Source organism: Molothrus ater, chromosome 3, assembly GCF_012460135.2.
Source record: "Molothrus ater isolate BHLD 08-10-18 breed brown headed cowbird chromosome 3, BPBGC_Mater_1.1, whole genome shotgun sequence".
Lineage (NCBI taxonomy): Eukaryota > Metazoa > Chordata > Aves > Passeriformes > Icteridae > Molothrus > Molothrus ater.
The window spans coordinates 100,074,269-100,102,207 of record NC_050480.2 but is presented as its reverse complement, the minus strand read 5'-3'; the positions used below and the strand labels follow the sequence as shown (position 1 = coordinate 100,102,207).

Sequence of the window (27,939 nt, the reverse complement as noted above, 5' to 3'; positions counted from 1 at the left end):
CCACGTCAGGGGAGTGTCCCGCGGCGAGGCGGGCTGGGCCGGGGCCGGCCTTCCTCCTCCGCCCCCTGCCCCCGCCGCCGGAGCCGCCGCGGAGGGAGCGAGCGGTGCCCGCTGCCATGGAGGCCCGGTACAACCTCAAGAGCCCGGGTAGGCGGCGGCCGCGCCTTTACGAGCTGTCCGGGCCGCTGCGGGCGAGCTGGTCGCGGAGGGCTCGGGGGCCGGGGCTGGGGCCGAGGCCGGGGCCGGGCCCGGGGGTGCGGCGGGGAGGAGGGCCGGGGGCCACGGCGGTGGCGATGGGTTCCCTGCGCCGGGGCGGTGGCGGCGTTCAGGCGGAGGCCGGCCGGGTTCGGTTCGCCTTCGCAGTGCGATGGCGTTGATACCTTCCTCCGAGCTGTAATTCGGTTCAAAACACCCTGACCGCCAGGTCTGTGTGCCCACGCGTTTTGGTGGATCGTGGAATCGTACCTTTGAACGTTTAGTCAGGTGGCCGTGCCCTGCTCCCCCCGGCATCGCCTGCTCTCTGAATAGATGCCTGTGAGGGACGGCTTGCCAAGGGGACTTGGCCTGTGTGGCGTCAGTTTGTTTTGCAGAAGTGTTGCTGTACAGGCTCTATTTACTTGCGTGTCTGTGTTTGCTCCCATGTTTGGTTCGGCATGTTTGCATGTTAAAATTCATGCCTATAACTCCTGGGCTTTCTTTTGAATCCTTGAAGTGAGAGAGATGCCTCAAGATAGGTGGAGAAAACAGTGCTAGAAGGGAAGGCTTGGATTCCTGGGAAGCAACAGTGGACAGGCCGTGTCTCCCCCATGGCTGTGTCGGAGCAGCGGCCTCTGACCGGCTGTGCCCGGGTTTCATCCCCGGGAGCTGCTTGCCCAGCCGGAGGCCTGACTGACACTGCCGGAGCAAAACCTCTTCCGCGGCTTGTAAGGGCTGGGAGGGTTTGTGTGTGGGTTGCTGTCCCTGCTTTCCCCTGACTGGGTGTTGAGAAATAGGCATTATCAGCTTCATGTTATTGTGATGAATAGTGGCTTTATTTTTTAATCATACCTTCCTGTTACCGGCATGAGAGGTGAGGAGAAACTGAATGTTATGATGACTTGTACCTTACAAATGTCAGTGACACGCTTGTTTACAAACATCCCTCATGCGGATAATGTGTCTATTGTTAAATTATGTCCCTTAGCCTCACACCCAAGTTGCATAACTGAAAGATAAGAAGGATCACTAAGCGAATGATGAACTTTTTGTCATTTAAAAATACTTTGAAGGAAGGAATACTTTGTTTTTAGGGAGATATGCAGGATGCGTGGCATATGTGAATTTACAAGGCCAAACAAACATGCTCCGTGGTTGTGGTTCGCCACGTCATGGGAAACAGTGGTGGTGTGCTGTATGACAAACACCTGGGATCTGGGTGGAGAGGACAAATATTTGTGGCTTAATTTAGAAATGTTCTTACCCTTTATTGCTACTTGTCCCCCCTGTATTCAAGAGAAAATTACCTTTACTGGAATTGATTTTCAGCACCTGTTGGTGCTGAAAACCAGGTGGAACCAGCTGTTCCATAGCAAAATGAACTTTATGTGGCAAAGACAAATAATTCATACAATGGTTTAATATTATTTCTCCAAATTCAGCATGTTTGGTTACATATTAATTTATTAAACTATTTATTTCCATATAGATGGTGAAAGTTTTTAAATTATATAAGTAACTTTTAAAATTTCTATAATGATTTAAAACATGGATGTCAATAGTCAATATATGTGAAATCGTTCACTGAACAGATGTGCAAAAAGGTGTTGAATAAATATAACAAATATTTTAAATAAATATTGTTTCTTTCACAGTTGTCCATTAAAATGAGTTGACAGTAATTATGTATAACCACTGCTTCTAGTCTGGCATTTTACTTGCTAACCAGGTAGATGAGCATAGGCAATTACTTAATATTTCTGTGTATGTTTTACAAATTCCTGTCCTGTTTCAGTTACCTGTGCACTTTAGTGCTGGTATCTTACTCTTGCAATTTGACTGAAGGCTTACAATGGAACTCTACAATATTCTAATATTAAGCTAGTTTCAGTTAATGTAAAGGCACTAAAATACATAAAAAGCGCACCATATTTTCTCTTTCAAAGGGTTGTGTCATCTGTGGACTGAAGGGATTACTTGGTAACTGAGCCCTCTAGGGCTTTAGAACAAGTAGCTGACCTTGTGCCTGTTATTGCTTTGCCTTTAGTAGAGGAAGAACCAGGCTGCTAACCTTTAGGTCAGCTTTAGGGATTTAGAACATGCTATCTTGAGACAGAGTGGAAAAAGTAATCGTTCTGTACCTGTACAAGAGGCTTCTACTGTTGAAATCTGCTGTTTGACTTGAGCAAACTGCAAGTGGTGACTTTGTCTGTTCAGTAGATTTTTAAAGGGCAAATCCTACTCACCCTTTTATTATAAGTTGCTTTAATGTAATGTTGTAGATGAAAACACATTTTAAATAGGAAAATATTGTTAAAAGAAACATGTGCCTTTATTAATCTTTATTTTAAGCCAAATTCTGCCATAGAGTTGTGAAGGAGCTGAAGTTCATCTGTGAACTTCATACCTGGATCTCTCTTCTGTGAATGTGCTAGACCAGGTTGATGAGTGGGGATCAGTTAGGTTCTCCACTGCTGTACTTTGTGTGCTCTCAAGCAGACCACAAAAGAGCAATATTACTACACGTCTTTGTCCTGCTCCTGATGCTCCAAGGCAATGTGTTCATCTTCTTCCTTATCCCTGTTTCTACAGCCAGTAAGTTCATCCCAACATACCAGAAAGATGGTAACTGTCCACAGCACAAAGCAAGTTGTTCCCCTGCACACCATGCCTCTGTTGCTGAGAGGCAGCGCAGCTCTGGCCCATCTCAGTTTGCCACAGGTACAGGCCATGGCCAGTGCATGTCTGGGATGGCCAAGCAGCTTCTGTCACTTGCCCTCTGTGAGAGCAGGGTGCCATGGGGGCATTCACCTCATGCTGTCTTCTCACACTGCCTATTGAACAAAAAGACCATTAATTTTGGAAGGGATGAAATTTCACACTCCACACTTCAGGTTTCTTTGTATTGCTTCAATAAGGCAAAGCCTTGTAAGCTGTTGCTTCATATTTTTGTGTGTATTTTTGGTAGTTGTAAAAGGGTAAGCTATTTTCTGTCTTAGGATTTCAAAATGGATTAGTCAATGTATATCAGCCTGCTACCACATGGCTGATAAACCTCTCCCATCAATATTAAAGCTCAGCTGACTAGAGTACAGACTCATCCTCTTCATGCCTCAGGAACATCCCTATTTTCTGAAATTTATAAGACAGCTACTTGGAATAATCTCTTTATTTTTTTTCCCCCCAAGTGCTGTGACCCTTGGCCTGTAAGATCAGACACCAAATCTTGTAGTCACTGCTCTTGTAGTGACAATGTCTCGCTTTTGTCTGGGCTGTGACCAGGCGTCTGAGTGGGTATTAGCACAGACACTCGAAGAATTATGAACACCTACTTGCAGTGCCTCACACAGAGCCCACAAACAATCATGCTTTTTCATTTTTTGGGGGGCAGAGTTTATTTTGCTTTCAGCAGACCAACTCATTGAAAATTTGATTAGTGAGGGCACTGGAGGCCTAGAGAGAGCATGTGGAGGGAGGCATGCATTTATTGTCCTGGGCAATGTCCTGCATTTATTGCCCAGGGCACTGCTTTGGGAGCCTGAGGGCATAGGGAACCTAACAATGCTGAGATTGTGATCCTCTTAGCTGTCATCTTCAATATGATTGCTGCTTTTCCTACAAACTGTACTTCTTTCTCCCCTGCATATTTTGTATAAGTAAGTGATCCGTGCCTACAAGCATGAGTCAGTTCTTTGTTAACTAAACAGAGCTAATAGGAAATAGCCAGTAGCTGTTGTGCTGCTTAGTACCTTCCGAGTATGAAATAAGGATAGATTGTTTGAAAATAAAACGTTGAACAGATGTTAAAATTTTATTCATTGTTTGATCTTAGTGTGTTCAACAAACACCTTGGATTTTGTAAGTTTTACCTCCCTTTGTGTTGACTGAACAGTTGTTTTCAATTGCAACTGCAAGAAGAGTACTGTACTTCCTGCTGCCCTGAGGGAAATGAGGACTAAAGGTTGGCTGTTTCTGAGGGTGAGAGGAAAGCAAGACAAGACTAATTAAAAGTTTTTGTGTTTTTTTAATAGTTGTTAATACTTTGTTGATCATGTGAAAGAATGTATGTGAGGCTGTGAAGATGTAAAAGAGCTATTCAGGAGGCTTATGGGTCTTGAGAAGGGATGTATCTGAGACCCTGAGGATGGAAAACAGCTGGCCTGTTTCTTGGGAAATGGTGTTTACATTTGTTTTGTAGCAGAAGTCAAAGGAACTGCCAGAGGAATGTCCTGGTCTTGGCTGGGATGGAGTTAATTTTTTTCCTAGTAGCTGGTTCAGTGCTGTGTTTTGGATTTATTTCTATTATTTTTAGTTCACAGATGATCACACATCATTCACAGGTTCTAAGCTGTCCAGGAGAATCACATCCACAACATGTCACACAGGTCCTAGTGACACTGTGCAGGTTGCTGTGAACCTGTTAGAGTTTCTGTATGTTTAGATTTAATAAACCATTCTCTAGAGAGTACAGCAAAAAAATATCATTGAAAAAATACCATTTTCCATATCAAAGAGCTACTGTTGACTCTTTGTTTTAAATATGTTTTCTTACGTGTGTCAGTGACCACATCACTTAAAATGGGGATTTATTTTTTTAACTTAAAATGTCAAAGCTCATCAAGTGCTGTCATTTTATGAGCAATCCTAGGTACTTTACACATAAACTTAATCCTGATGGGTTTTTTAATGAAGTATAGTGGAGCTACTGACAGAGTGATTCACTGTTATTTTTCCCTTCCAAGAAATTTAAGCATTACCTTTAGTAAATGAGATTTTCTTTTAAATGCCAATGCAGTTTGGGTTCCCAGGTGCTTTGGGCTGCTGTGGGGACTGCTGGCACTCTGCACTGTGACCTCTGAAGTCACTTGATGGTTACACCAGCTGTGGGTCAGGCACTCTTGGCTCAATGGTCAGCTATAGAGTGGAGGGAGGAAGAAAAGAAAGCCAGCTGGATTTAAGAAGACCCTCCCAAAATGTCGTTCAACACGTCCATGTAATTGAAAGGACTTGATGCTTGTCTCAAACTGTTTATGTGATTTCATTTTAATTTTTTTTTTCTATTATTGTTGTGTAATATTTTTCCTAATTGTAGGCAGTAGCCTCATTAATAGAAAAACACATAACAAAGATAACTTGTGTTTTACTAATCACTTAAGTGGATTGAGTAGTTATAAAAGTTTCTCTGAGATGAAGGGTTTTATGGGAGTTTTACTTTCATTGGAAAACCTGTATTCAGTAAATAAATTGCATCCTTACTTGTGCTGTTTTGGTTAGCAGAGCCATAGGGAAAAAGTTACTGCTTCTTCTGTATTTCTTCTGCATAGACCTCTAAATCTTGCTTAAAGTGAAAAAAAAAAATAATAATAGCAGCCATAAATAAAAAGGTAGGAAACATTTGCCAAAGCAGTAAAAGCTGTCAGGTTGTTTTATTCGTCTTTTCCCAGCTTAGATAAGTCATCTTGGAAGATTGAGAGATCTCTAGCTTTATGCCAGCTCTTCTGGATTCCATTATTTGTCTGTTCATTATGTACTTTCTTTTTCAAATAGCGGAACTGAAATTTCAAACTGAAGTTTGAGAATTCATTTCAGAATGAAAAGGTTGCTGTGCATTTGAGGAAGATACTGTTATGCACAACCACTTTTTTTTTTTTTTTTTAGTAAAGACATAGTGATATACTAAGAAAACACCACCAATGTTCAGATCCTGTCATCTCGTTAAGCAGTCACACTGATGTTTACAAAGACTGATCACTTGCATGTTCTGTGTCCAGAAGGTTTCCCCAGCCACTAGCTACAGACTTGTCTGGTTGGGCACACAGCAGGACTACTTGAATGTGACCTGCAGATATATTCAAAAGAAGCAATTGTGTGAACTGAGGTTTGAGAGTAACTTGAAGTAAAGGATGATGAAAGTGGAATTTGACTGGATGTGGTTTTTGGCAGAAATGAATCTATGAATCACATATGCATTTATTGTCCAAATTTTGCGCATTAATTGTTATTCCACCACCACTCAATCCTAAAGCAAGCTGGTAGCTTTAAACTTGATTCTTAGATTTTTAATATCCATATTTTGCTTTTCAGAAAATTTTATTCAGTGTAACACAAGAGGCAGATTGTCAGGCAGGGCCTCTGACCTGTAGTATTCTGTCTTTCCTCCACTGAGCAGTAGATAGCTCCCACACCTTCTGCTTGGTGGGAACTCTCCTGTAATCTCTAGTCCAGAAACTTAATTTCTCCAGGATTTAATTTTGATGAACATTGATACAGTGTTACTGAGTGTATCTGTGAAAGTATGGTTATTTTTCATGCTGATAGTCATGTCACATTAAAAAATAACTTGATTATTTTGTCTCTAAAACCTATCTTAGACAAATTCTGTGTCTTGACTTTCTTTTTTTGGCTGAATTAGCGATACTCTTTGACTTTATTGACAGTCTGCAATTCTTTATTTCAAATGGGTCCAAACCGTTCTGATTTTTCAGAATTGCCATTGCCAAATGTTTACTCAGTGACTCAGTATGACTTAAGTGGGTTGAAATACCATGACTTATTGCAGGCAGACTTTGTGAATTATGCTTGTTTCTTCCACTGCAGTTTTTGGTAGCCAAAGGAAGAACTGTTTCATGAATACTGCAGCAGTGCTTAAAGAAGAAACAAATTTTGTGCTTCCTTCACTGGATTGCACATTCTCAGAATGAATCTTTACCTCTCCAGGCTTTCTTTGCAGCCTCTCAGTTGGTTTTTTCAGCAATGTGGGAGGAGAAACACAAAATGGTTTGGGTTGGCAGGGATCTTTAAAGGTAATCTAGTTCAGCCTCCCTGCCTCAGGCAGGGACACATTCTGCTAGATCACAGCTCAAAGCTCTGTCCAGCTTGGCCTTCAATGCTTCCAGGGATGAGGCCTCCCCAGCTTCTCTGGGCAGCTTGTTCCAGTGTCTCATTGCCCTCACTGCAGAGAATTCCTTCCATATTCCTTCCAATCTAAACCTACTCTCTTTGAGTTCAAAACCATTCCCTCTTCTCACTACAGGCTGTGGTAAGAAGTTACTTCTTTCTTATAAGCATCTTCTAGGTATTGAAAGGTCACAGTAAAGTCTCCCTAGAGCTTTTTCTTCAGGCTGAACAACCCCATCTCTCAGCCTTTCTGCATACACATGTGCTGCTTAGAATCATGGAATAATAGAAAGGCTTGGGTTGGAAGGCACCTTGAGGATCACCTACTTCCAACCCCTGTGCCATGAGCAGGGACACCTTTCACTAGACCAGGTTGCTCTAAGCTCTGTCCAACCTGGCCTGGAACACTTCCAGGGATGGGGCATCCACAACTTCACTGGATAAGTTGTTCCAGCATCTTACCATCTTCACAGAAAAGAAATTCTTCCTAAGATACAATCTAAATCTACTCTCTTTCAGTTTGAAGCTATTCCCCTATTCCCTGTCTTGTTGCTACAAGCTCTTATAAAAATCCCTCTCCCATCTTTCTTGTAGGCTCTCTTCAGGTATTGGAAGGCTGAAGTTAGGTCATCTGATAGATTCTTAAAATGTCCTGGGTTGCTTAATACTGAAAACTTCTTATAAGCAAATTATCTCTCTGATATTCAAGAGCTAAATTAGATTTTTGTTATGTTTTATGCCCCAAGAGTGGAATATTATTATGCTCTAATAGCTTTCCCTTGGTGAACATGGGTGACTCCACGTGATGCTGTTGTGGGGGAATGTATTTCTTTTCTGTCCTGGTTTCTCAGCTGGGAAATCTCAGTAACAGTTGTCTGCCTTGTCCATGACTGCTCTGTCTTTATTAGGTTTTATTATGTACATTGTCAGTTTTCTCATGGTCATCTTTTTGCTTCATGGGGTGTTCCCTCCTGAATTAGCTCATCCTGGTGCATGCCACTCTTCTTCTAAAGGCAAGTGTCCAGCCTTGTTGGCTGTGAAGCAATGCTGGGTCCAAAGCCTTTTCTGGTCCAGACTGGTTTTCTTATATTCCTCTCTAATGAACTGGTAAACCTTAATGAAGATGAAAGAGACAAACTGTTACTCAGCAGAGCCTGAATGCTGCTAGCTGTGCCATGACCTTGTGGGATCTGTAGGGTGTTTAATTGACACCTCCCTGTGACAGCAGCATAACTGAGGTAACTGGCAGCAGCAGATTTCCACGTAATTGGTTTTCTGTTTGGGTTGTAAGAAGTGAAATTCTCAAACTTTGAGCCGTTGTTTATAGCTGTCCAAAAGTGTGAAGGAGGAAAAGAACTTTTCACAGTAGATTGGAAGGAGAATTCCTGTGTGGGGAGGTCAGAGTTTTTTATTAATGTATGGTGCACATGAGGGCACCTGAAGTATAAGTGATGTAACAGAGCTTGCAAAAGTGGGCACAAGAAGGAAATACAGAAAATACAGGTGATGCTGGTATTTCTGAAGTGGAAGGTTGGAGAAGGTTGCTAATGAGTATCCTAAAATCATGATAGGACCCCTGGGTGTTCACACTTGGTGGCAGGTTCCAACTGCAGAGGCCCTGGGTAAATTTTTCAGGCTGGGCATATGTGTTTTCAAGTCTTATATAAAACTTCATCTCCTCTTCCTGATGATATGTTGATTTCTCTCAAGTATTACTGTGACCATCCTTTGATCAACTAAAGGAGTAGTCATGTAATTGTCATGGGAGGTGTCAGGATAAAGCTTTTCAGCAGTTGTTAAAGATGCTCACGTATTGTAGAATATTGAGGTTGTTAGCCTTGTAAATCTTGTAGTCTGAAACTCTGTTAATGATACATATGTTTTTCCTCCTCCTTGGTGCAATTACCAGTATAAAACTACTTTAGTCCCGGTGTTCAGTGTTGAGAAGCTCTGTGACCATGCATGGATTTTTCATAACTTTATGCTTGTACAACCCATTTAAGGTTTATTCATCATAAGTAGTTATATAGTGTCTTGAATTAGGAACTCCAGTGAAGAAGCTGGAATCTGCTGGAGAAGATTAGTTAGCTGAAAAGAATTCTTCAAAAATGTTTTATGTATTTTTCTATGCAATGCATATTAAGTTATTTTCTTCATTTTCATGTCTTATACTTTCCTTTTTTTCAGCTGTCAAACGTTTGATGAAAGAGGCTGCAGAACTGAAGGATCCTACAGATCATTATCATGCACAGCCTTTGGAGGTTTGTTTCTCTATATGTTTGCAAGAGCTTGTAATTAGGCTGTTTTATTAATATATACTCTTAATATATACTTCTCTAAAATGCATATATATTTAAAATATACATATTTAAATGATAGCAAACCGATTTTTTTCCCCTATGATGGAAATCAGCAGCAGAATTCAACTTCAATGGTCTTCTAGTTCAGGGTATTGGTGAAAGTACTTAGTAACAGTTTTATATGGCACCTGTGTAGTTTTATAGCATGGGTGTGTTTATTCCCCCCATCGCCTTCCCAAGACTGTGAAAATACTTGATAGGTAAATCAAGCTTTTTGTACCCAAACCTGACATCGGGCTCAGTTGCTGAGTTGGTCACTGAAACACTTAAGGTGATCTCTGAGGATTGTTGTTTTGCTTTTAAGAAAACCTGTGAAAAACACAAGTGTGTACAATTTTGGATGCATTGTAAGAGAGAGGGATTTCACTCAAGGGGTAGCTTCTTGTCTGAACACCCAGTTAAGTTTTTGGACGGAGAGGACAATGAACTTCTGGTGGTTAGAAGCTTAAACAGAAATCCCTTCTGACTTCATTGGGTTAATTTAAAAAAATCAGTGTTCTTTGATATTCAGTTGGGAGGTTTGATTTTCAGCTGTTTGCAGAAATGCGTAACACACTTGTCATGCTCACATAATAATGCATGTTCCTAGGCGCTATAAAATATTCCCTATTGTTTACTGGTTTTTATCTGTAGCTTGCTTCTCCTTCCTGTGGTAAAAATGAGAGGTTTAATTCTTGCTATTACTTGTAACCTACATGAAGATCTTATTTCTGGATTAGAACAGTGTCTCGCTGCGAAGAGAACGCTGGCAGATGAAAGGAAACACTGGAAATCTTGACAGTTATCTCCTAGACTTGAAAAACTGCAACTATGTGGGCAGTGCCAGTGCTGTAATACCAGTGTTTAGCATTAGCTGGGGGATCTCACTCACTGACAGCAAGCCTCATTTAGGCTCCTGTCCTAACAGTAGGAGTTGTTCCGCTTGTAAATATTTAGGAAGTTGTTGGCAGCACAAGTTCTGATACACAAATCCCAGCTCAAAACTCCAAAGAAATAATGTTTAAAGAGAAGTTATTTATATGTCCAAGGATGATAAAACTCTAGATTTCAATGCATATCTTTCAAAGTTGTGCAATAAGGCACAGTACCTGTTTCAAAATTGTTAGTGGAGGAGGAGGAATAGTTCTGTGGGGTGTGAGTCAAATCCCTGTGTTGACCAGGGCATGGAAGGAGCTTTGGGAAGGCTGTCTTGGTGTAGGTCTCCCCTTGGTTCTCCAGAAATCATTGTTCATTAAGGCAAAGATCGAAAGATTTTGGATCTTACTCTTAATTGACTCAGTTTTCTATCTGTTGGGTAGTAAAACTCTTCTAATAATTTATACAGCTGGCATAAAAAATGTGGATAATGAATTTGAGGGTTTTGGCAAATTATAGCACAAGAAATTTACCAGCCTACAATGCTTTATCCTTAGTGCTGTGTTCTCTTAACTCTCTACTTGATTTTGGCTTCTTAAAACTTCTGCCTGTGTACTGTTTCTTCAGCCCGTCCTTGTTCAAGAAAATGAGATTAAGTTGTCTATTTCTGTGATGAACACTTTTTCTTTTTTTTTCCTCTCCCCCCTTCTCCCATCGATGGGGGCATTTTAGGATAATCTTTTTGAATGGCACTTCACTGTTAGAGGCCCTCCAGATTCAGATTTTGATGGAGGGATTTATCATGGGCGAATAGTGCTACCACCTGAATATCCCATGAAACCACCCAGCATTATTTTGCTGACGGTAAGTAAGCGTGCTTACTAATTTTTCTTTTTATTGTTATCAATTTTATCATAGGTAGAGAGAGAGCGATTCTTGGCATTAAGCATAATGTTATTTTTGTAAGAAAGGTGGCACATATAGTATAATTGAAGATCTAAAGTCTTCCAAGATTATTTTGGTAATCTCTGAATGGCATGAAGCTTTATGCCTAATAAATGGAAGTTCTTTCCTCTGGGAGCAATCACATTGATGTGATTCTCTTGCCTTCTGTTCTCCCCATGGGCCTGCTTGGTTTCTGTTGAATACATTGCTCAGATGTAGGAAGGCAGACCTGTAGTTTGAGGCAAAGGCCTTCCTTTGTGCATAGCTTTGTAGAAGGTTTTCTTCATGCATTAATAGACTCAGGTGACAGAGTTCTGTTTTCAGCAAGCTGAATGCCAATTTTATGGTGTTGACAGTAGTATAATTGTCACATATTATTTGTGTATGTAATTATTTTGATCATGATTTTTACAACATTTACAAAAACTCAAGAGTTAGCTTCTGGCATGCTTTATTGTATCCTCCTTCTTCCTTTGAAGGCAAATGGCAGGTTTGAAGTGGGGAAGAAAATTTGTTTAAGCATCTCAGGGCATCATCCTGAAACATGGCAGCCTTCGTGGAGTAGTAAGTAACAATTCCTTGATAAATGTTACTCCCATCAAACAACTTGTTCTTTAAACTAAAAAAAATCTCATGAAGAGTGTTTATAGTGGAAGAGGAGACAGATTTTGAGGGTGTAAAATTATGGGAGAATTTGTCAAATGTAAGATCATAAAGGAGTGAAATTGAATGATTTGGAAATCATACTAAGTAAATGCCAGGGCTGAGAAGCTGAGGGGTGATGGCAAGCTCTTCTTTACTTGGATACATAAGCATTAAGAATTCTCAGACTACTTAGAATATCTTTATGTGTTTTGTTTAAAATTTTGTTACGAAAATAAATCCTGTTACTTTACTCAGTTTTTGCATGATCACTAAGCCAGCTTGAATAATAATAGAAGTGAGTTTTCAATTCTAATGATGTGGTTCTGAGCACTCAAGAGGAAGATAATGTGGTCTGAGTTCAGAATAACTGAATCTTCTCTTACCTTTATTTTTAAAAATACTGTTATTACAGCTGGCACAGTTCATCCAAGGCAATATGCTATATGTTCAAGTAATTTTAATTTGGCTGAGTACAGTATATCAATTATTTCTATATCAGTTTCACTTTTAAAATATGTTAGTAAGATTTTAGGATTTTTCTAGCAGACCACTCTTCAACTTTTGTTAAGTCTCTAATGTTTTTTTAAAGAGTAGAAAATACTGTGTTTCTAAGTAGTCATATATATTCTGTCTCTTTTCTGTGGTACTTATTTTGATGGGATATTTATTTACCAACTCTATTGGCAAAGTGTCTTGAATTCTTAAATTTCATTACATCTGTAAAACAAAGTCCAAGTACAGATGTTGTCAAAAGAGATGCTTCAGATGAAGAACAGATGACTTCTGTTACTAATATTAGTTAGTTATTTAGCAGTTATTAATGTTTTAAGTGAGCTCCTTCCCCTATTTGTGATGACATAAAAGGAACAAATTCTGCAATACTTTGCAAAAAAAACTCAGAGCATGTGTGCACTAAATTGCAGAATTCATGTCTAATAGAAAACAGACACAAAAAAAAGAATTCCCTGTGAACCTTCTTATCTTTTTCCTCTCCCCTCTTCTCCCCTCAACCACCTTTTTATATGTTAGTTCTGCTTTACCTTTTTTTCCTTGTTTTTAAAGTCTGGAACACTCACCTTAATGCAGCATTTTTGTGAGAATTGATTTTTTTCTTCTCTGTTGGCCTTTTCTTTGTTTACAACCTGATGTTAAAACAGAATTGAGAACACCTTGCAGTGTACCAAAATAAACCCCAAACCAGTGCTGCTTGTAGGAAATTCAGACTTGGCAGAATGAAGTTTTGCAGTCAGAAATGCAACTTTGTCAGGTGTGGAATGAGATTACATAACTGTTGTTTCTGCCACCTTGTTTATAACTCTGTTTTCCCATTTTAGTAAGAACAGCTTTACTAGCCATCATTGGATTTATGCCAACCAAAGGTGAAGGAGCAATAGGATCTCTAGATTACACACCAGAAGAAAGAAGAGCTCTTGCAAAGAAGTAAGTGTTAAGTTTGTTATTGTAGGTACATTCACATTCACTTACTTTTAGGGTAATGCATTGAGTAGAAAATAAGCTATTTTAGTCTATTATCTTGAGTCTTTATCTTATCTGTTCCAAATAAAACAAGTTTGATGCCTTGTATGTGTAGTCACTTTTTTCTTGGGATATTGTGTAAACTTGGAACTATCAGTCAAACTAAATATTTTGGGAGCACTCCGTTCCTTCCAGTATTGTGTGGTCATATTAGAGGTTTGTCTGAAATTCAGACTTGGAGATGTAATTAACATTGTGATACAGTACTAATTGCAGCATGGAGAGAAAGTGGGTATGCTGGAATTGATAGTAAGTGGGGGAGAAAACAACCAAAATAATGATGTATAATTGTCCTTAAGTAATAACAAAATTAGTTCAAAATTCTGAAGCAACTTCTTCTAAATGATCTTTAGGAAGTTAATTTAAGATTAGGTTTGTGACTATGATGAAATTATTAGCTTAGTGGACAAGGGGAAGGCAGTGGGTGTTGTTTATAGGGACTTCAGCAAGGCTTTTGGTGTCCTTTGCCTTATCCTCAGTCATGGAGTACAGCCTAGGTAGTTGGGGACAGTAACGTAGATTAAGAACTGGCTGAGCTGCCTGGCTCAAAGGATTGTGATAAGCAGCACAAAATCCAGCTGCAGGCTGGTCACTATTGGTGTATTCCTGGTGTCAGTACTGGGGCCAGTGCTATTCAGTGTCATTAATGACCTGGATAATGGGACAGGGTGCACCCTCAGCAAGTTTGCTGGTGATACAAAGCTGGGAGGAGTGGCTGATATACCAGAAGGTTGTACTGCCATCCAGAGGAGCCTCAGCTGGCTGGAGGAATGTCAGAGAAATTCCTCCCTGGAGAGGAATAGCACCAGCTGTCTAGAAGGGAGCTTGGAAGGGAGGATTGTGGCAGTCACCATGCTGACCAGCAGGCAGCAGGTGCCCTTGCAGCAGAGAAGGCTGATGGTGTCCTGGGTTGCACAAGGAACAGCATTGCCAGCAGCTCAAGGGAAGTGATCCTACTTCAGTACTCAGCACTAGTGAGACATCAGGAGTGCTGGGCTCAGGTGGGGCTGTGAGCAGGTCAGAGTACAAGAAAGATAACACGTCCTGGAGCAAATTCAGTGCAGTGCCACAGAGGTGATTGAGGGGCTGGAACATGTTTCATCCATGGAGATAGTAAAAGAGCTGGGAGCGTTCAGCCTGGAGAAGAGAAAGTTCAGGGGATCATATCCATGTGTACAATTATCTGAAAGGAAGTTGTAAAAAAGGTAGAGCCAGGCTCTTTTCAGTGGCATTCAGTAACAGGAGTGAGTCAGTGGGGTAGGTTGGTCTTGATACTGTGCTGTCAAGTCTCTGTGATTCCTCACTGACCTGGAGAGCCACTTGCCCTATAGAGAGATGATGTGGGAAGGTTATGTTCTCCAAGAAGCTGAAATTCCTGGATTGGAGGTGCAAGCTCCTGGGTTCAGTATAACATTTGTAATAATAGTTAAATATTTATAATTTATAGTTTTTATTTGCTGCAGATATAAGTATTTTAATTCTAAGAAATTATTAATAAAGTATAAATAATAGTGATATTTAAGTCAGTTGTTAATACTTTCCTAAATGACATGAGAGAATTTGTGTTAGTAATATAGATAATTCTCAATATATTTTTTCAAGATAGTGTGATTTGAGGCAGAGGGAAGTACTTCTAAGCTACTGGCCTTGCCACCACTTGTCTTTCTGTGGATTGTTCTGCAAATAATTTATTAAACAAGCACACAGGAACACTGAGAACATGCTATTCTGAGCTATGTCTTTTTTGGGTGCAGGTCACAAGACTTCTGTTGTGAAATGTGTGGCACATCTATGAAGACAGCCCTCTTACCACTGACATCTGGAAGTGTGTCATGCCAGGCAGACAAGGAGGCTAAAGAACTTGCCAGGCAAATTAGCTTCAAGGTAAAGTCACTGTTTAAACTTTTATCTCTCTTGTATAGAATTAGAAAAAAAAAATACTGAGGGAAAAACTTGGAAATCACAGAAACATTCATCATTTCAGAAGACCTTCATCAATTGCTATGTGGAAGCCTGTTTATTTTAGTATAGTCTGAAAGAGAAAATAAGAATGGATCTCTTGAAATTTGCTTGAATTTAATAAGTTGTGCATCTCAAGCATTGATTGATTAATTTTAATTTTAGTGGTGACCACTGTGGTAAAAACTGCCTATGTTGCTTTTACTTCCACGTTTTCTGACACTAATAACTTGATTAAATTCTCCAGAATTAGTTTTATCATAAAAGTGTGATGAAAGTTTGGGCAAAGCTAACCTAAATTTTTTACCTTTGTGATTTTTTTTTTCCTTTTGGCTTATGGAAGGAATAAAACATATTACTACTGAAAAAGGGTTGCAAATTCTTTTGAACTACTCTGCTACTATCTGAAGATACTGAAAGTTGAACTCTGGTATGGAAGTTGCTGTGACCGAAAAATGTGTTCTCTAGCTTGTGTTTCAGTGAAAGCAAGGTTTGTTTAGACAAATACATTCCTTAGAGAATTGCATGTCTTGCATGCACAGTGTTGTTTTTCACTGGGTTTTCCACTAAACTCTTAAATCAGCCACTAAGGAAGACTACTGTGCATGAGGGCAGGGAGCTACAGTTACACTATGACAATGTGGCATTAGTGCAGAACACATCCTCACTAAGGTCAGGGCTGCCAGTATGTCCCCTTTTATCACCCATGTTCTTCTAATAGTGTCCTAAAGGGCTACTTTTTACTTCTTTTGTGTGTGCCAGGAAAGTAAAGATTGTCTTCTGAGCATTCCTGCCATTCTTGCAGGACGTGCATATTCCTGTGCCATAATCCTTAGAATAAAAACATCTCCAAATATTTTACAAAGATACAAAAAACAGGGACAGAATTTTAAAGCTGAGCTACTTGGAGAAACAATGGATTGCCTTTTCCTGGCTTTTTTACAGTATATAAGGGTTTAACGTTGTTGGATTGATTTTTACTTAAGAACTGCTAATCTTCAAAGAAATCCTAGAAATATCAGAGTTTGGTTTTGTTTGGCTTTTTCTTTTGTGAGAAAGAACTCAAAACTGACATTTCAGACCTTTTTCAGTTTTAAAATTAACGGCTTACAGATATCAGTCTTTAAAGAATACAGGTGTATATGTATCTGTGTGCTTGACACCACCTCCTAAGAACAAGCACTTGTCAGGAAAAAAATGAACAAATGCATTAGGTTTCTACAGCCTTTCACCATCCATTGTTTTTGGTTTGTTTTTTTTTTTTTTTTTTTAATAAGGTAAATCAGTTCTGTCCTCTGGTTGCACCTTTCTTCCCTTCTCAAGTCACATTTTAGGGGTTGGGGTTTTTTAAGCTTCCTGCTTCTCTGCTTTGCTTGACTTTCTTATCTGTTTGTTGTTAGGCAGAGGTGTTCAATTGATGTGTTTGTAATAAACTAATAGTATGAATTACTAGCAGAAAATAAAGAAGTTTTTAATTATTTGGATACATTTCATATCAATTTATGGGGTAAGATTTAACATCAGATTGCTGATTGAGTGTATAATTTGAGAGAGTCTCACTACTAGCAAACATACTAGCAACCTCTGCATTCATCCTTTAATAAGAGGTTTCCTAACTATGTGTAGATGATCCCAGGGTTATTGTGTTTCTTACCAGCTTTAAACAAGATGGTAACTTTTTAAAAAGTGGTATTGAGATAGGAATACAAAATTCAGGAGGGGGAAAAGACCCCAACACATCTTCTCATTACAGTTTTCCTGATTCTGTGAGCATCCACCTTTGTTCCTGTCTGTTTTAATAGTAAATTGTATTTTGTATCAGTTTTATATTGACTTCTAAATAGTTTCCTGCATTTTAGGTGTTATATAGCAGAAATTCCACTTTGGTTAAAACAGGGAAAAAGTAATCACTAATAGGATATGTGTCACTGTAAAACAGTATGGTTTACCTTCATGCTGCCACCACACGGCATATTTTGCAGTAAAATTCTCTGCTCACCCTCATATGTTTAAAGATGTTGGTCATCTTTTTAATGTTAGTCTGACTTCAGTCTAGATACTAGACTTAGTACTTTCCTAAATTAAAGTAAATCAAATGCACATTTGGTACTGCTTTATAGAGATTAACAGTAAAGATGAAATAAGCGCATCTTGAAAGAAGCAAGAGTATGAAAATCGGTACTCTGGTTCTGGGGAACTTAAGATTGGATATAGGAAAGAAAGATTCACCCTGAGGGTTGTCAAATGCTGGAGCAGACTACCCAGAGAGACTCTGGAACCCCCAGCTTTGGAGATGCTCGAAACTTGTCTGGACATGACTCTAGAGAGAGTTGGACCAGGGACATCTGGAGTTCCATTCCAGTCTAAATGCTTCATAATTCTGTGTTGCTTTGTTGATGATCCATATTTGAATCATAACTTTTCCTGTCTAATACTACAGTTCATAATAGTTAAGTGCAAAGACAAAGCAGTCTTCTTAGCAGATTCTAAGTTTTCAAATGTTAAATCCATCTCCAGATTGTTTTGGTGCTGTATTTTTTGGATTCTCTTGAGGTAAGACATATAAAGAAACAGAGAACTTAATTTCCTCACACTAAATAGTATCATGAAAGACTATTATACTGTGATCTTACCAGTTTGTTATCACTGTAACTGGTTGTTTTCTAATACACCGTTTGTATTTCTTGCTACTACTACCACCGCTACCACCGTGTCTGCATTTGAAGACTAGATTTGAAGTTGTCATTTTGTAATAAGTTGGCATCTAGACACATGACTTGAGAGGTGACTTGGTTACTGATAAAAATTGATCTGGTCAAGACTTCCTTTTTTTTGACATATGTAAATTTTAGAAGTATTCCAGTTCAGCACTATGATGGTATATCCTTTTCCATTCCCAAGAGATTATTGCTGCCATATATTCTGGGGTTTGTGTTCTTCTACATGTCCCTACTGATCTCTTGTCTCAGATTTCCTAAGCATGAAACCTAAATTCTGGGAAATAATGTGCAGTAGACATTTTGTAAATGTGTATGAAAGCAGTATTGAAAGACTTGAATTTTTTCTTTCACTCTGTGCTGAAATTTAAATAGTGGACCCTGGTATGCAAATACTACTCAGTGTAGTGTCATGCATAAATGCCCACTCTGTCTGTGAGGCAACTTTGTACTGAAACCAGTACAGCCAGATTACACTGGCTCTCACCAGAGGCTCTTCAGTCCTGTGGGGGAACAGGCTGTGCTACTTCACTTGTATCAACAGTAAGCAACATTGTCTTAAGGACATGCAAAACAAAAGTTTTAAAAACTGTGTTATTCTGGCATAATGTCCTGGATCTTCTAAAGACTTGTTTTTTGCTCTTACATCTGTGCTTTTTTTTTAATGTTACATTTGATATGTGCAAACATAATTGGTTTTAAACCATTGCTTGCACATTTGCAGTCTTATTTTTAAAGAATGAAAATTTCTTAAACTTATTACTGTGTCATCAGAATGCAACTGGCACACCTGATTATTACATTTTGGTAAGCCTCATATTCTCTGCAAAGAAATACATGTTCTAAAATAAGTTTTGGAGCAATTTTGATCTTGTCTGTGACGTGTGCATGTGTGCTTCTTGTAGGCAGAGGTCAATTCATCCAGGAGATCTGATGCTGGACCCTCAAACACATCAGGACTGAACCACGCTGCTGCTTCACGTGAGCCCCAGCAGGATGGTGCAGCCAGAGCATTCCCAGATCCAGCAAGTGCAACGGTATGGTCCATCTTTGAGCTTTATTGGGCATAGCCTTATTGTTAAATTGGTCCTCTTAAGCTGATTGGAGTCTTGATTAAAGTAGCACAGCCTGTAGTTCATATATTTATGCTGGAACTCCTGCATACTTTATATAAAATCTGTTAGCAAATAGTATGCTGAATCATTTTTAGAAATAGCAACCTTTGCTTTCACTTTCTTCTCTTAAAACAAGAAATAATGTTCTTTTAGCAGTTCTTCTTCCCAGTGTTTCCTTTAATTACATTGTGTTCATTAAAACTTTATGGTGTCTGAAGCACTACAATTTACCGTCTGCGTAACATAGCACAAGGTTTTCGCTACAGAATTCTTAGCCAGAGGCAAAAAATGTTTCAGTGATAACCTGTAGCTTTTAAATATTAATCAGTACTATCTTCTTGGGTTTTATAACCTCTTAAGTCAGTCTAAAATGTTCTTACAATTTGAAATATGGCACTTATATTTTAATACTGCTAGGTGTAGGGCTTACATAAAGGTTTCAGAAGTGACTGAGGTCTGGTGGTGGGCCAAGGCAGCTGCTGTTAGGACTGTTGCAAATGCAGTCTAAATTCACTGATAAATTGCAGGCAAATCCCAGCTCAGCTGCCTTTTTTAGAGAGGATGGGGCTGCAGATTGGTTAAAAAACCTACAACATGTCCAGTAACATCTGTTGTGTGTTTGCAACATGTTTTCAAGCTATGTAGAAATATAAACGTGCTAATAGCAAACTTTCTTTCCCTCACAGTAAGGGGGAAGAAATTCTTCCAGATTCAATTCAATTCAGGATTCAATAAACCATTTTATTACATTCTTCTTATTGCAAATCCTGGCTAATATAGTAGAAAGATCTGATACACCAAGGCATTTCTGGCATTTTCTTGAGGAGAGAGACTTTTTAAAATTAATCACATTTTTAAGAAAACTAGTTTTATCAATAATACTGATTTAATAATTAATAGTTAATTTAATTTTCAGAAGATCTGTCCTATAGGAAATGAGACCTGTAAACATATAAACATATAAGTGTATGTAAAAATATTAATATATGTGATCAACTGTAAATGATAAGTGGGTTCATGTTTTAGAGAATTGAACTAATATTCAGGATTGTTAGTTTTAGTTTGAACCAACACCTGTGTTTCTGAGCTGTCACATAGTGGAAAATAGCCACAGTGGAAGAAAGAAATGTGTAGCAGGAAAGACTGTTTTAAGGAATTTGAGCTTGTTATTTTTGTGTTCTTATTCATGTGAAAGGTAATAGAAATATTTTCAAAGTAGGGCACTCTGGGCCTTGATCTGCTTAGAGGTGTGAAAGAGTATACCCATGCAAACCTCAGATCTTTTCTACTCAGCTGGGTTTCCTGCATGTGTAAAATCTGTTTATTGAGTTCTTGTTGTGTAAAGATCTACTTCTGCCTTAATAAGTTGGGTTAGATTTGGGCAACACCAAAACATATTATTCTCTCTTTGTGGATAAAATGTTTGCCCCTTACTCTACAAATGTGTACTTAATTAAAAGCTGTTGTAGAAAATTTGCTGGGTTTACTCTAGTTGAGAGTAAAAAGGGGAGAGATGGGGCTAATGCTGAATTCTTGTATTAACTTGTTGATACAGTAGATTAATGTGTCTCACTCTGAAGTCATGGGACCTTTTGTCTTTCTAGACAATACAGAATGAATACTCGAAGTAATCATGCAGAAAAAATGGAGTGTTACCTTTCTTCTGCTCCTAGAACAGTTGTAACCATTCTTCATTAAAGACACAATGGTAAATAGGTGTTAAGGGAAGGGTCACCTCTAGGTGAAGGTGAAGGAATCTGTAGTCTGTGTTTTATTATGGGACTGCTTCATGATCAAGTTTGTTCTTTCCAGCAACAGTTCTCTGTGCCATGATTTTTTAACCTTAAAGTTGATTGAAAGGCCAGATTTTTGAAATGTGTTAATGGCAAGATATTTCTGATCACAGTAATGTCCTTCCTGGGACAGGGCTAACTTAATTCCTGTGTGAAGAGCACTCTGAAATGGGTCTCTGTGATGGCATCACTTTGTGTCCATTTCTTTGTTCCACGCAGGGCCTTATTGCTGAAGAGAGAATTTTTCATTCCATCAGAAAAAGAGATATTTTTAATTAGCTCCACCTTCTGTCGTCTTTCACCTAGGGAAAGGATTATAGCCTCACTGACTAAAGAAGGACCAAGTCTTACAGTATTTACATTAAGTTTATGTTTTTCAGATTTCAAAACTCAGTTTGAAACTGTTGCTTATGTTTTGGCTGTCATTTTGTTACTCAGTACTTCAGTCTTACAGATTCTTGCCCTTTGAAATACTACTGTGTAATTGCTGCATGGATGTTTGTCTGTGCTGTGGGGAAGGTGCACTCAGAGCTCTTGACTTTTAGGCTTTCCCTGCATGACCACATCTTCCAGGTCACTTCACATCCTCCCCACCTTCTCTTGTCTTTTTGCCAGACCAGCAGTGGTTGTTCCCATTCACTGTCCTGTTAATAATGACTGGAGTGTGCAACACTGATGCAGATGTTGCACACTGGCTATTAAGTTTTATGTGCCTGTATTATTAGAGAACATTCGTCCAGCCTTTAAACAGCTGATTTTTGAAGGAAGAAGGGGGAGGGGAGGGGGTTGATTCTCATGCCAGTGAGACCTGCTTCCCAAGAGAACCTGTCTCACAACATTATAGAGGTTTGCCAGTGTCCTGGGTTGACTATATGATGCTTTTATCCCCAATCATCTCGTTCTGTTTATGCTGATAATAAGTTTTGCACCTTTAAGATGTGTTCCAGAGAGTGAAGGGGGGAGAGAAGAAGTGCACAGTTTGTTTTCAGGCACTGCACTCACTCCTCCACATTCCTGCTCCAGGACTGTGTTGTCTGCGGATGGACAGACAGCAGGACAGAGCTCTCCTTTGCTTTTAGTTAGTTTAGCTAGCTGAGGCAAAGAAGTTCCCTGGACTGTGATTTTTTCCCTTTTCTTTGGACCTCTTGAAACTTGCTCTGGACTGAACACCCAGCAGAGCACCGGCAGCTGCACCTGTGGCCCACCAGGCCGGGCCTGGCCCACGACATTTCCAGCACTGGAGGGACTGATCAGAGACTGAGTGAGCTGAGCTGCAGCCTGGGGAGGGGGTTTTCTCAGTTTGTCATCTCTTTTGGAGCGGCAAGGGGTTTTATTGTTTAATATTGTTTAGGTTTTATTGTTTGATAAACAGTTTTTTTCCACTTTTCTCCAAGGAGGTAGTTTCTCCCGGACTGGTTATGGGGTGGGGCCGATTTAATTTGCTTTCCTACCGGAGCCCCTTTGGGGATTCTCTCCCAAATTTGCTCTGAACCAGGACAAATAACAGTCAGGTGCAAGGCAACGAGTACAACAACATGGGAACAAGGAAAGGAACAGCACTGCTCTGGAAAATGCTGCCACAGCAACTCGTCTAAAAGGATACAGAGCTGCAGAGAACAGTCTTTAGCAGTAATAAAACTAAAACAATAGGCTACCTAAGGCATTATGCAGTATTTCTGAGGAGTCTGAACTGAATGCAGAGAACACCTCTGACTAGACTACTTCTGACAGTACTTCATTTTATGTGTAGTAGCTGTTGATGTCTACTCAGGGTAAAGTAATGATACGTTATTCTTGTTTGAGTATTCAAAGTGCAAGCAAGGTACTGCTGCTGAAAACTGGCTTGATAAAAGTAACTGCCATAGCATTAAGGTGAAATCCTTCCACATCTGAGCAAAACAATGTTTTTGAAGGAATATATTGTAGATACTCAGGTGGGACTCAGGTCCAGTGGGCACCTAAATTTTGGTACCAAAACTCTGATCACAGTGGGACTCATTAGTGGAGGCTGGAGAGCAGTGCCGTTTACTCAGCAGCAGAGGCTGGTGGGCTGCATTTCTGTCTTCCCCCCCCAATTGCACAGACTAAATCTGTTTGGATTATGGGTGTCTAAACTTCCACCAAATCAGTAGCAATACATTTGGTGCATTGGTATGGAATGATGTCCCACCTTGGGGCTTATAGCTAATGAATAAAGTTGATGCTTTGTGAGCTTTATTAAGTAGCAAGGTAAAAACTGTAGTTAGGCTGTTTTCTGATAACCTGGGAATGCATTAAGCCTCAGTGCACCTGTTATTAAGCAGTATCTTATAATAGTGACTTGCACTGATAATAGTGACTAGATGAAGCATTTTGAGGGTGATAAAATAAACAGTGTAACTGAAGCCAGCTACTCTTGAGCTGATGAAGGAGGTTTCTGTCAGAAAATGAGGCTGTGTTCTGATGCATGAGATTTATAAAGCCCTTAACTTTAAGTTCTGAATGATATATTGGCAAAAAGTGTTACCCTTTATCTCTGTTAAGTGACGTCTTAGTTCTGTAATGCTACAGCAACCATTTTAAATGTCTTGACAATTGAGAGTACTATGCCCAACTTTGATTCATTAAAAACCTGACATTTTTCATATTAGCCATTAAGCCATGCTGTGTCAAACTTCAGTGTTTCTTCAGTTAGAAGTTGTACAGACAAACAAGTGTTTCACCTATCCTGATTTCTGCATCTGTCCCCAGACCACTGGTGTAAGTGAAAGAGGCTTCAGTAACCCAGAGCATTTATATGGTCCTGAGTTTCTGAGTTTGCTGTATTTTTAAAACATCCCTTCTAAGATGATTAAATATCCTTCTAGTATTCTGATAAAAATTTTTAAAATAATGGGCTGGAGCTATAAAGGATGCAATGAGTTCTACCATTTTTAAGTAGACTGAACATGATATAAATTTCATTACTTGCATTTTTTTATATGGTACAAGTTTTTGTTAGTTCTGATATAAGTATATTTTACTGAAATACCTTATTCATCAAATAATTGTTCAGATGTCCTTGGAGCAAATTTTCTATCAGTCCTGACAGTTTCAGAAGCTTCAGAAATAATGTGACATGTAGTAATATAAATAGTATGTAATAATGTGACATGTATGTATTAAATGTCTGTAAAGATCAGATGCTAAAGGTGGCTATATTTAACTATTGTTGAATATTTCTATTTTTAGTCTGTTAAGCCCTCATCCACATTTCTAGTATGGTTTGGCAGAAACCATTATTTGGCAGAAGCAATGGAAATTGTGTTGTGTGAGGTGTTGTGTTTGTCTAAAAATCTTGTAATGTTTGCTTACGAAGAGTTTAAAGACTTGCCATTGAGTTGAAGACAAGATGATTGTGACTTTTTTATAATAGTGAAGCCCTTCTGCCATTTTTGGCATTCTTAACAATTAAGTCTTCAAACAAATAAAGGAATCTATCTATCTATCTATCTATCTATCTATCTATCTATCTATCTATCTATCTATCTATCTATCTATCTGTCATCTCTGTTACTTAAGATACTGTAGCACCTGGACCCAAATTTATATCGGATCATGATGATGACTCCTTTCTTAGCTTTCTTCTGCATGTCTGGTAATAGTTGGCCATTGATTATGTTGGGAATCCCAAGCTGGTGCATTAGCTGAGCTTTGGGTGAAGCCTTTGGTCTGCTGCTGGCCCAATCCATCTATAATTTCCTCGGAAAAATAACTGAAAGCCTTGAAATTGTCAGTGAGATTTCTCTTGAATCACGGATCTGTTCATGTCAGTGTATGACAGCTTGTTCTATTCAGAACAGGGCCTTTCTGTTTTATTTTTAAATTTAAGTTTTGCAGTATTGAGAAGATGTGTGTGACAGCCAGTGCTAGTTACTTTTGTTAGTAAGATGGAGGACTAGGAATATTTCTAGACTTTTTTAAATATATAAAAAACTGTTTGAAGAAGAAAAAAATTGCTTACTGAATTGGTAGTTCTTGTGTCCTGAATTCACTTCTCTCCCTCTCACCTTCTGGATGATGGGAATGTAGATGAATCTAGGAACTTCATTTCTCAAAGGCTTGGCTTCCCCAAGTCTTTATTTTCCTTGGCATGAGGAGCTTTCAAGTGAGAAGCAGAATTACTTTCTTCTGCAGTGTACTGGAAATCACAACAGGCTGCTTGTGGTGTTCTTGGCTGTCTCTGCTGATAAAATTTATCTTTTAAAAACATTTTTCTTTGAAGCTACCCAAGCTGCTTTGCTTATTTAGGCTAGACCCCTGTGTAAACAGCAAGTTATCAAATGTGGTGAGTAATTGCATCAGTACTTCCTTGCAAATGATAAACAGTGGGAAGTAGTAATGATGAGGAGGTAGGAATTTAAGGCCTTTTCTCTTGGTGAGACAAATCACTGACTAGGTGGAAATTTTGAATTCTTTATCCACACACAGAAGAGTCACAAGACCAAGTGCTATTCACTGTCTTGTGGATTGTCAAATGCACAAGACAGCTGATGGGCATTCCCCATTAAGTCATGTGGAAAGGTTATCTTTTATGAGTATAGTAGATGGCTGAAGTAGTGCTTAAGGTTATGGATATTGGGTCCATTAAAAGGCTTTGGAGAAAAATCTAAAATGTCTAGAATTCTAGTTTTACCTGCTGTTAGGATAATCTTTTAGAAGGAAAGGGGGAGAAAGCTAACTCTGGAAAATAGCTGCAAATTGGTTTAAGTAGGAATACCAGAAACCCTTATTTTCTGAGGACTGAAAATGAGACTTAAAAATTTTAAAAACCTGCCATTTTTTCTCAGAGCTTTTTTTTTTAAACTTTTAAAACAAAACCTTGTCAAAATGCTTATTTCTAATGACTGCGCTGTATTACTATTTTTAATATTAAACATTGGAAGTTTGAGCTTTTTAGTATTGCAAGCAGGATTAGTCTGGTGGGAGATCAGATGTCATATTTTCTAGTTCATAAGATTAAAACTTGTTTTCTTCAGCATAAAATTCTCATGAGCAGAACATCATTTGCTAAAGTGCATTTTCTAGTACTTGTAATGTCAGATCGAGTTTGCCCAGTAGAGGGCAATAGGTAAGTGCCTGCACATGTGCTGTGCTCCGGAACTCCTGCTGGGATCAGGTGGTTTGTGGTTAGGATTTTCGTTTTGTTTTTTCAGTGGTGGTGGTGGTGATGAGAACAGACTTCTGGACCCAGATGTCCACAGGAAGCACTGCAGCACTGCTTAACTACAGTTCTTGAACTTCTCTCCATCCTTCTTTTGGCTTCTCCATCTTGTTTCCCCTTCAGTATAGGTGACGTTGCAAATCCTCAGAGATATAACTACCTAGAGGATTTCTTGAGCAGCAAAGAGTTAAAACATCCTAGACAAAGATATTTGAAATCTCTAACGTAAATATGGTTTGACAGACTTCCTTCAGCCTTCTCTCGTCTATAGAACTGCTGATTTTCAGCTTGAAATATATTTCTACTCAGGATAGTGTATGGACAAAAACAACCAGCTATAACAATCCTGTAATTATTAGTGACATGTATTAACACTTATCTGAAGAGCATGTTTTAGTCCCTATGATTTTATCTCTTGCTGACAAGAGATAAAATGTATTGTCTGACAGCTGTCAACCCTTCTGTTTCAGTCTGAAGCTCAGAGCAGCAGTGCAGCAGCAGCTGGGCAGGAGCACACCCCAGCTGTGTCCAGCAGCAGCACCTCGCTGAGTCCCCGGCAGCGCCGCGCGCAGCAGCAGAGCCAGAGACGGGCCCCGGCTTCCGCCGACTTCACCCGGGCACCGCAGCCCCGAGGCAACGCCAACCACACGGGCTCCACCGTGCTCATCGTCCTGCTCACCTTCGCCCTGGCAGCTCTCATATTCCGTAGAATATGTCTGGCTAACGAGTATGTGTTTGAGTTATAAGGTTGTTTGTCCTAACAGCAGTGACTTGAGTGCTTCACTGAACGCTCTGTATTGGCTATGACATGAGAACTGTTTACAAAGGTTACTTTTTGTATTTACGCTTAAATCCTTATGAATGTTAATGTACCTACAGATACAATAATTGTAGGAAAAGCAAAGTTGGACCTGTAAGCTATGAGTTTTAATTGAGTGCCCACTAGATACTTGCAGAAACAGTGCAGTGGAATAGTAACATTAAGGCATGTGGGATGGGGCTAAATTTGAATAATTTATTTAGTAAAAGACGATTTTTAAAAAATGGTTGATTCAATTTTTTATGGGGCATAAATGCTCATATAAGTACCCCATCTAAGTTAGTATAAGATCTGCCATTGAAGAGGGGATGATAAAATGAAACACTGCTATGTGTTTGTGTCTGGTGAACTCCTAATTTAGAGGAATACAGTTTTGTAACCACTTTTATTTGCCATGACACATTTCCAGAAACACATACAATTTGGTTGTGATGCTGCTTTGTGTGTGTGGAAGGGGGACGGGATTGTGGGAGGAAAGTAGGTGCCAGAAAACAACTTGCATTATTTTGATTTTTATTTTTTAGAAGAAAGATTGGGTAGTCTTTTGAAAGATTTGAATGTCCTCTTCTAGTACTTTCAACTGTATATCTTGTTTTTAAAATTTGAAGATTATGCAAAACATGTCTATTCTTGCAATAGTTATAAATATGTAATATAATTATTTACCCAGAGCTGTTGTCTTTTAATTATACCAGAAATATACATAATGTGTTGAACTGAATGTTTCGTATGTGGTTTTATTTACTAAAGAAAATTTAAGCCTTATTACTTAAATTCTGACATATATGGACCTGCTTAACAGAAGTATTTATTACAATCCTGCTAGTAATAAAGTTTCAAGCCAGTCTTTGGATATGTTTCAAGTATCACATGGCAGTTTGTTTTTTGTTTGTCTGAGGGTTTTTTTTGGTAGTTTGGGT

At 39.1% G+C, this 27,939-nt stretch overlaps 1 protein-coding gene across 1 annotated transcript; it reads left to right on the top strand.

Annotated features, from left to right (window-relative positions):
* The first annotated feature begins 4 nt into the window (after positions 1-4).
* On the top strand, positions 5-27,740 carry UBE2J1 (ubiquitin conjugating enzyme E2 J1). Its single transcript, XM_036380764.2, has 8 exons — positions 5-147; positions 9,280-9,353; positions 11,040-11,171; positions 11,732-11,816; positions 13,232-13,337; positions 15,188-15,317; positions 19,015-19,146; positions 26,670-27,740. The coding sequence occupies exons 1-8, from the start codon at positions 117-119 to the stop codon at positions 26,943-26,945; spliced, it is 966 nt and encodes a 321-aa protein (XP_036236657.1). The 5' UTR covers positions 5-116; the 3' UTR covers positions 26,946-27,740.
* Positions 27,741-27,939: the final 199 nt, after the last annotated feature.